A 10,952-nucleotide genomic window follows, 5' to 3' on the forward strand; every position below is an offset into this window, starting at 1 on the left:
GGAAGATAATCACTTATTTAACCGTTCACTTAGCCCGGGTTCGCGCGCGACCGCCGGGGCCGCGGTCGACGCCGGTGGCTGGCAGGGTGCGTAAAACGCAAGTCACACACCGGGGGAGGTGGATAGGTAGAGGAAAAAGGCGCCCCTAAGCAGCAGCGTCATTATTTGCACTTCAAAGACGTCTATATAAATGAGGGCGGCGGTGCTTAATGAAGCGACCGAGCGATCGCAGGGACGGCCTCTAATGAAAACGGTCGTTGACGCAGCTCGTTGACGGGCGGGAGCGTGGAGTTCCGGCCCTGGGTTTCGTGATTATAACACGGAGGTCCTCGAATCACAGGATTTGTCGATCAAACGGAGATAAAAGGATGATTGATTTTGTGTTTTGTTTGCTTAATTTATGTATTACAACGAGAACGAATATCGGAGAAGACTTATACATTGATGCTCTCTACACGGATTATAAACTTCTATATAAATTCTTTTGTTTCTCTTGATTAAAATTGAATTATAAAGTCGTTGCGTTTCTTGATTAATCGGGAGATATTCAAGTACAAGAATCAAAAGTTTTTATATCTAATAAAAATGTAATTAATATATAAAAAAAAAAATAGATTTTTATACTCGAGGGTTTTAAAGTATTTTGCAGTTTTTAATTTCGACTTTGAAATAATCTTTCTTACGAGATAACACGCTACCAAATCCCGGCGCTTTGTGACTTAATAACGTGACGTCTCGATGTAACTGAAGATTCTTGCTTCTTACGACGACAATAATTTCTAAAAATAACACGCTACATTCAATTACGCCAATTTCCAGTGAGAGGCTAGCTACGTCAGGGAAGCTCGTTGACGTATATATATAACAAGCGTGGGCGATAAGGCTCGGTCAGATCAAAACCCGAGGCTGACTATGGCGTAAAAACACCAGAGAGAAAAGCATACTGTAAAAACAAAACTGACTGAAACTTCAGTCAAAGTGTCTGCAGCTTTTTTGCAGACGCATTGTTTGAATTTTTGTGAATGCTGTCTAAGTTTAAGGATGTTTTGGCTGTAGTAAAAAACTGTCAAAATTAAAAAAAAAACATATTTCTTACATTTTTATTGTTTGAAAAATCAAATAAATAAATCCGGATTATAAAAAGAATTAAAGTATCACAAAATAATATGGTTTTTAATGTCCTCGTAAAAGAAAATAATTGTAATTAGTATTTTTCCTAATTTATAACAAAAACTTTTGATCATGAATACCTTCTGAAATCAACTGCAAGAAACAAAAAAAAAAAAACGAGTAATTTGTAAAAAGAGAGAGAAAGAGAGATAATATTTTTCTACAATTTTTAATAAATAACTTTTAAACGAGTAAGTAGATCTAAATCAAGTTTTACACAAATATTTATTAGAGTTTTCTTAATATATGTGAAAATTTTTATTTTGTTGGCAATGTTTTTTCCTTGTCAAATTTGTCAATAAATGCTACAATATGCGATTTTCCATAAGATTCAATACTAATTTTAAATTTAAATAATTTCCAAATCATTAAAAGAATTGTGTTCAAGTTTTGTACAGATACTCAGAAGAAATAGTAGAATAGACTATGAAATTTTCATGCTTTTGTCAATGTTTTGACATATGACACATACATCCTTTCTGAATTTTTAGAAAATTTTGTACAATGTATATGCACATAGGGCATTCCGCTCAGGGCGCCATTCTCGCTCGCTGAAAGTTTGCACGGTGTTTCTGATTGGCCTCCACCTCCGCTTTTAGATCCCGCCACTTCCTGCGTTCTCCGGCGCGTGTATATATAGTATATATATATAGATATATGTTCATAAACACTGACCTTGCCGGAAGAAGTGTAATTATTATCGCTGATTGCACCGGCGTGGCGCATCGCGATGGCGCGACCTTTCTACCAGAATTCCACCAGAGTTCTCCGTTCTCGCCGCGACGAGATTGCATCTGTATCCGCATCGCGTTATTTTCCGTTCTTTTTTTTTTTTCTTCCTTTGTCGCGTTATCTCACCAACGATTGCGCCTGTCGCCCGCGTCGTCCACGAGCGTTTTTCCGGCGAGGTTCGCGTATTCCTTTTTCTTTCTTACTCCACCGGTGGCTATAGTTGGTTCCGCGTTATCGATATATAATCGTGTTTTAATTGTGATTATATACGTGACAAGACACGCGGGAATTAAGTTAACATCTCGAGGTGTACGTATGTAATTAAAACTTTACGCGATAATGATTGCAAAGTCGGTCTTTAAATAACGCTTTTTCTTCGTCACGAAGCTCACGTACGTTCTTTGTCTACTCGAGTTATCAAATCTGATTGAAAACGAGAATATCGTACAAATAATCGCTTTTTTTAAAAATAGTTATTATTTAATATATTCATCATTTTATTTTTTAAAAGCCCCAGGAACCTTTTGCACCATTCGACACATATCCTTCAAGGATATTTCCGCTTTCCCCTGTCGTTGTAACTACAAACATCCTGCGCGAAGAAGCTGTTGTTTCAGAAAACATTAGACATGGTCATTAGTCCCGAATGAACGGCCCTATCCGGATTCACGACAATCGAAAATCGAATTGATCGACGGCGGGTCGGATACGCACGTGCGACCCCAGGATACCCGCGGATTCGTCGTGTTGTTCGCGTATTCTGCGGTCATTCCGACGGTCGTTCTAATGGATCCTGTCACAGAGGGTCGCGTGGCACGACGCGACACGACGAGTCGCTTCACGACATTGCGTGCGGCTATTTACGAGTAACCATCGCTCTGCTCTCGTACATCTCCCTTGTACACTACACCGCGATACTATAAACGTCCTTTAAGTACAAAATTTATTAACGCATTTTAGTTTAATGTTATGAGAAAAAGAAGGACCTGGTTACACGAAGGTAAATTTCGAAAACTTCTTGCTTTTTTGTTGCAGCATCCTTTTTGTGGTCATTTGCAATCTTAGTTATTATAATATTTTAAATAATGATTGGAAAATAGAATGAATGACATAGGATATATGAAAAAAAGGAAAAGTAATTTTTTTTATTATTTTTATTATACATATAATATTAATAATAAATATTATAATTATAATATATAATTAAAAATATTAATATGTAATATATAAATATTATAAAATTTCTGATGAAAGTTTAACAATTAATAGAATAATTTACAAATATGATTAGATAATCATAATGTGATATATAAATATTATAAAATTTCTGATGAAAGTTTAACAATTAATAGAATAATTTACAAATATGATTAGATAATCATACAACCATCGACACTTTTTTAACAAATTTTATTTATACATTTTCGAATATGCTTTTTAATTTGCATAAATGCTGTGTAACGCTGCATTTCTCTTTTCAGCTTTCACCGACAGTTATTTTTACACGCAGTGCAAAATTATTTTTCTCCTCAAAACATATGCGAATTTCTTTTCAATATCATTGCGTCATTCTTTATCCGCAAGTCGATAATTCATATGATTTTCTCGATTGTGCAAGTGTCTGATGTAAAGTAAGAGATCTCCGTGACTTAAAATCCTTGAAATTCTCTCGACGCCATTATTCTGCTGATCATTCGGATCAGTCGCTGCCCAAAGGGTCGCGTGGCATACACTTGTATCGCGTGCATCACTCTTTATGCACAGCCCTCGGCGCATCTTTCGTGCACGCATTGATACTCTTTGATATTAAACGCCTTCCGAAAGATTATTAGCTCGTAAAACGCGCATCGACAACCCCGATCGCTCGCATCTTGAAGCTGTAGGATGATCTTATTACACCTGTTGAGAAGTAGAGTCGGATTTCCTTTTCGAGATGAGGCAAGTCGCTTATCAATGGATTTTCGAAGGAGAGATCAATAATTGAACGAAGCTTCGATTTATATCGCGAGATAGCAATTGAAAGGCAGAAATGTCTCGTCATCTGTCATCGCGACGCGTGTCGGCAACAAATGGCGAGGAATTCAAAGTACGAGGGTATAGATGTGAACAAATGAATAAATAAAAGGAATTTAATTAGAATTTATAAATGATATAAGATTAATAAGATTTATTTTTGCGCTTTAAGTTGAACGCGATACTTGATATTATTTCGATAAATTAATGCGAGTAATGAATAGAAAAAAGGATTTTATACATATATTTATATCTAAATGTTTACATCTTAAGATAAACACAATTAAACACAACACATTTATATACAAACGCTTCTTTTGTATTCGATGTAGAGTAATTTTGCGTGTTGGTAAATAATGTATTATAAAAGTGGATTGTGAATTTTGTTGAAACTTTTCATTGTGCGCGCTTCCTTTCTCTCCAAGAGATTCAAGGACCGTCGATACCCGAACAACTTAAGCGCAAACGGATTAACGACGGGCTCAAAGAACGACAGCGGCGGTACGTACGTGACAGGATGTGAACGACACTTCCTCTTAAACCCTATAATACACCGTCGATCTGTTACAGTTCCATACACCTGCTTGCCTTCTGCTTAATATGCGCGCCGTAATTAGAATACACGAGACCAACGTCGTGTTAAATAATAAACCGGTCGCGTTAAAGTCACCGGCGGTTCAACTCTGCGCGACTCTGAAACAAAACCTTCGTTCTAGATTTATAACTACCATGATTCGTAGTATAATTTATAGCATTGACAGATTAACAAATATATAACAAATCTGTATTCAAATGCGAAGATTTAGAGCCACGGCATTTTAAAGGTAAAAATAAAAAATAAATGTGTATTTTTTTTTAATAAAATTTGCTAGAAATTTGTATATAAAATAATATATATATATACATATTGGACTATTTTCAACACTTCTCAAGTATATAAATTCGTAATAATATATCTGGCATCGCATCGTGACTTACGTTTATCACAAATTGGAATAAGAATGCTTATCGATTTTTAAACACGGCGAGCAATGCTGATATGGATCATTGAATCTAGATAAAAACATTGGACAAATTTATATTTTTGACAGTAATTGCCTTAATTATGCAGCCGAGAAATATAAATTTGCGCGACGGCAAAAAGTGTCCGTCACCCTTTCAGTTGCCCTTCGCCGACATCATCTTTCGTCAGTTTAATCTTTTATAAAAATCTGCAAACTCTAACCGACATTACAGCGTATAATATGATAAATCTGATAACGGCCCGATGTGTTACACGGCTGACTTTAATGACATTTAATCCAGTTAGTTAACACATGGCGTAACGATAAAGCGTATCGAATTTATGTGCTTCGATACTGATTATCGACCAGACAAAGCATCGAAAATACATCTTCGCTCTTATCAAGACATTTTCCATAGGATATAAATTCCCTCGTTGTCATTTTTTTGCCGGCTGTAATCTCCAATCGGGATCTGAAATCGACTGTGCAAATCGCCGATGAATATTTTTCATGCGACGTCGCGCATAAATCGACTGTCCATTCCATCGTATATTTTTGGTCCCCCTTTTTCTTTATATAAGATGTTTTTTTCAAATTGTTTTAAATTTTATTTTATATTAAATAACTTAAAAATACAGGCTGAGATGTCATCGTAATCGCGCTCTCTTATCTCGGTTTTATTTTTAATCTCTCTTAAAAAATAAGCTAAATATTGCTTACATAATATAAATATACGTAGTTAATATGTAGCAAAAGAAAAAAAAAATTGTTTTACTTATAAAGTAATAAAAAAAATCAATTGCAGTGTGAGTTTTTTGGAGACGACAAGAAACTTTACCCATCGTCGTCGCGGAATAAAAAAATCGTAAAGCTGATTGTGATTACCGTAGATTGCACGAGAGTGCGGGTTCTCTCGTTTTCGCACTCGTGTGTCGAGGAATGACGGGTCGTCCGCTTAACTCTCTAATCATTCCCGTGATTTGTGGCCGACGTGATAAAAAAGGCGGGAAAAAGATGCGGGGGTGAGGGTCTTATTAAGATTCGCGGACGAGGTCGCCTGATTGAAATTTAATTGCATCGTCGAAATTATCCTCTCTCTTTCTCGACGGTTTTTGTTACACTCAACATTGTGTGTACTACTACGTTAATGCGCCTTTTTTTATAATACGGGAGTGGCTGTTTTTTGTGCACTTTTGCCATTTCGAGACGATGGGACTCTCTGTAAAAGAACATTAGAAATTAGTCCGATCAGCGTACAGATAGTCTTAGTAAAATCATAAAAGACGCGTGTCATTTATTATTAAAATGAATAGGTAGCTGGTACGTTTAATAAATAGTATATTTGAATAAGAAGTTACACACATATTAAAATTTTAATATAAAAAAATATATTTATACATTTTATTTAGTATAGAATAGCTAAAGCAGCAATACATTTATAGAATATTAATTATAGTTATATAAATCCAATTAAAAAAAATAAAAAATAAAACAGATCAACTTAATTATATTACAATATAAGTCTCTCTCAAGGAAAAATAAAAGAATAAAATATTGTCTTCAAATAAAATATTGTTTTCAAATATTGTCGAAGAAATAAAAGCGTCGATTTAAAATACGAGTTTACAGATCATAAATACAATCACGGACACTTTTCGACAACTTGCGGATTGTTTATGGACTGACTTGCATTACCGTAAACTCATATCTTTATAATTTCCTTTATTCTGTGTTACAGTGGTAATGCACAAGGATAAGGAGGAGAATTCACACCACGACTCGCACTACAGGGCGAGAGAGCTGGCAGCGCTCGCTGCTTACGACCATCATCACCTCGACGGCGAAATGTTCCTACAGGTGAGTACTTGGAACGCTCATTACGTAGAACAGCCCGTATTTACGATCTCATTTGGACGCAACAGAATTTTAAAAATGCATATCGACTCGGCGCGCTCGCGCCCGTATTTATCGTGCCGTGGCGAGGAGGGACACCTGCTTCCTCCTCGCTCTTTCGATCGATCGTCTCAATTCGTTAACCGTGGCGGAGAAATCCATATGAGATCTCTCGCAGCTGATTTGTACACTTGAAAAATAAACAACGCAGTGACGAGTCGCGTTAAATATTTAACCGATTTGCAATATGTTAAGTCCTTGGTAACAGGAGCACGCATCGCGAGTTATGGCTGTCTGACTAGTTGACAATATATACGTTCTGTATATGTATTTATAATTGCAACGAATTAACCGCCAAATATTGAATATAAATTTATATATACATCGAAATTTATATATATTTTAATAACTCCCTGAATTAACCCCTATTATTTTTTTATTTAAAATTCTCTAGATATATATACTCTTCTCTTTTTTCAATTTATTTATATTAAATTTTAACTATTACCATCCTCTCTATGGCATATTCGTCCGCGTAAACGATACTTATCTCTAAACGGCACTTATGCAAAGCGTCATTATGTCAATCCGCGCGTAAATAGAGAAAAAAAAAAAGGATTGCCGGTTGAAGTTATTGATTCTAATCTCTAGTCTAAGGACCAATCAAGCGCGATATGCTAAGTCAGCGATTATAAACGATCGACTCCATTTCGAGCGCAGCGATATTATCTGCGCGATACATTCACCTGCCATAAGCAGACCATATACGATTCACGATTGATCGACGGTTGGTGGTGTGAGTGCACGACAGATGGAGAGATGAATGAGGAGACAGAGAAGAGAAACGGGCGTGCTACCGAATGACGATCCGTGATTGGAATTGTCTGTCAGGAAAACGATACGATTGGACGTCATTTTTGACGGGAAGAACTGCAAATGGTTTCGTATATTATTTCCGATGAAATATAGCGGAAGCGGATGATACGACGAAAATAGAAACGTTCGAATCACAATTCGGTATATCGAAATGAAAAGTCTATTATATCGAATCGGACATTTTTTGTTATGGTAAAGGAATAATTTATGTAACAATTTTTTTAGGATATACCAAACGATAATGAAATATAAAATAAGAATCATTAATGATATCGGAAATATTTAAATAGAAAATAATTCAAGTATGTTGGATTTATGAGAAAAATTGGGTTTAAAAGAAAATATATATGTAAGGGAATTATGAGAGCGTGTGTACACTCAAATTAATTTTTTTTCTTTTTTTTAAATCTTTTATTATAATTATTTAACTATTATTATAATTATTTATATATTTTTTCGATAAAATCGATTGATTCGTACGATATAGAAGTCTCAAGTCGCGTCGTAGCGAGGAGAGTGCGCACCGAAATTAAATCATCGGTAGTGAGAGGAAGAGACAGGAAGGAGCGAGAGAAGGCAGACGGAGAGAGAAAGAAAGCGGGGAGATATCCGGCTGATGAACCGGCTATGAAACCGAGGCGTACGAGGTGTCTATTCCTCCAAAGTATGGAAGGGTATATACACGGATTAATGGCGGTGTATCATGCAAGGCTATTACGTTCCCTTTCCTGCGTTTTAGGTGCGCGCGCGAGGGAAAGGGAAGCGAGTCTGCGGATACAAGGGTAGAGAGGGAGAAGGGGACAAACGGTGCGGGAGACAGAGAGAGAGAGAGAGGGAGGGAAAGTGGAGAGGAGGCTGATAGAGCGAGATATACGTGCAAGGCTTAGGTAGGGGCAGTGCGTCACACTTACACGTACGAAGGGGGTACGCGCGATTTCATGCGAGACGCGATCGAACGATCCCGCCGGCATCTATAACGCCGGGTTATTAATTGTCGGCTCGTTAATTGCGTTACGTACGCCCTTGTACGCCCGGAGCTAATTCCCGAACGGGCCTCCGACAACGACACGCGCCTCCCGGACCGCCCTCGAATCGCCAAACACCAAGACGTGAGCGACGTGGATCCACGTTGACATATAATACATGCGGTAAGAAAACCGAAAAAAATTTATCTAGTTTTTTGGTTTTTATTTTTGCATTATTTGCATTTTTGTATTATTCGGCTTACTGTACATTACGTTTATCAAAATAATTATATACTGGAAGATTATGCAATACATGAGGTCGAATTAAATCAGAAAATTGAAATATTGGAATTTAAATAATCACATCTAGCAAATGATAAATTATAGATTATAAATTATAGATTACTTAAAAAATGTAACAAATTAATTATGAAAGTGTGAAATTAGTGTTAGAAAATTGGGATACTGGGATTTAAATAATCATATTTCTTGTAAATTATAAATTATAAATTATTTTTAAAAAAGTAACAAATTTATAATTATAAAAATGTGAGAAATTAGCGTGTATAATATCATGTATTAGTTTCTGCATGTTTGATCGACATTCCATTATCTCTTACGTCGAAAGATTTGATTGCAATTCGACGCGTATATTTGTTCGAATATATCACGAGATATACATAAATCAACAACGCTCGTATCTTCCAGACACGGTATATCGATTTATGAAAATGGCGATGTTGCAATCAGGTCGCGTCTGATTTTCCCAGCTCGAATCCCGTGTGTTCCTTGAACCTGGATACCGGTTTCCGGGTAGAGTTCACCTCGAGCCAATATATCCTCCCCTCGACACTCGTATATCAATAACATATTTATACAATTCGCGTGGTTCCATGAAACCAACTTTTCAGGACCTTTCTTCTACCTCCTACGCCTCTTCTCCCTCAACTCCCTGTTGACCTCTTCTTTCTCTCCCCCTCTCCCATCCTCCCTCCTCCCCCCTTCCCGTGCACAGCACCGTCTCTCCTTTCCACCCGCCATATACCGTTTCGCCGATCCTCATAAACTTTACGAACCCCGACGGTAAATCCGGTTTATGACAAGCTGGCTGCCACCACGAGGCATCTACGAAATTACGGCTGAGCGCGATCGGATTTTTATACCTCCCCCCCCCCCAATTATACGCCGCGTGTGTCGCGGCCCCAGGATGGGGGGAGGGGGGGCGAGCGATTGAGGGAACGACTCGTTTAGACACGACACGACGTCTCCCTTGTCTTGTCTCACGGGGAGGAATTCGCGTCTATCGAGTTACACGGCATCAAATCAACGCCTGCCGGATCGCAGCTTCCCCGCGCATACATCACGCCCTCATTCGCGCATCTCTCTCCCCTCGAATCCGCCGTCTACATAGGCGCAAGCGAAATTTTTCTCTTGGGCTGTATATGGGGTTGGTAGAAATTTAGTATCTACGAAGAAAATTAATTCTTTGGAATCGGAATTTAATAATTTATTTTTTTTTAGGACTTTCGTAAGAACGCATCTTCTCCCTTCTTAGATCTTTAATTATATTTATATCTGAAATGCTGTTGAATTGAAATAATATTTGAAAAATTGTTTTAAATTGGCATTAAATTATTTAATATTAACAGAACAGATCTTTATTTAATATTTCAATAAATTATTGTAATTATCTTTACATGCACAATATACAGGATGTTAAAAAAAAAAAAACCATTTAATATTTATATGGTAGATAGGACACACTATACTGAGTACAAAAATCTTTGTAAACATAGGTCGAAAGCTCAACCGTTTCTGAGATATCCGCTTTCAATTTCCATACATACTTCATAACAGAAGATTTCACCGACAATCAGACAGTTGTCATCAACCGGCGATTGCGGATGGAAATGGAAGGGGGACATGTGGAACACCATTGAATGGTTTTTTTTTAACACCCTGTATATTATTTAATATAATATTAATTTAAATATTGAAGATGTTAAAAAATATTGAGGATGTTTCTTTTATTAAATATTCTTTTATGCTATCCGAGAGAAATTGGATGATAGATGTGTCCTCCGATTGAGGAAATTTAATTTGTTTACTTTAATATATTTTGATGAGAAGTGTGAATATGCTTATTAAATATTATATATTCAGACTTGGAAACTGTGTTGATTTCAGGTAGCGTTCATTACCGAGGTTCATATCTAATTTTTTAATTTGAATTCATTGCTATTATGCATCGTTATAACATCAAAAAGGCAAAGAGTGGATATAATGGGCGCGCGAAGAG

At 36.7% G+C, this 10,952-nt stretch overlaps 1 protein-coding gene across 1 annotated transcript in view; it reads left to right on the forward strand.

Moving 5' to 3' along the window:
- Window positions 1-6,776, forward strand: part of LOC115243916 (aryl hydrocarbon receptor repressor-like) — a gene marked incomplete at its 3' end in the record, with an annotated part of 76,243 nt that extends 69,467 nt beyond the window's left edge. The window contains exon 3 of the mRNA XM_029821221.1: window positions 6,658-6,776. Coding sequence (XP_029677081.1) covers window positions 6,658-6,776 — 119 coding nt within the window. The remainder of the gene's footprint in view (window positions 1-6,657) is intronic.
- Window positions 6,777-10,952: the final 4,176 nt, after the last annotated feature.

Source organism: Formica exsecta, unplaced genomic scaffold (assembly GCF_003651465.1).
Source record: "Formica exsecta isolate Colony F162 unplaced genomic scaffold, ASM365146v1 scaffold750, whole genome shotgun sequence".
Lineage (NCBI taxonomy): Eukaryota > Metazoa > Arthropoda > Insecta > Hymenoptera > Formicidae > Formica > Formica exsecta.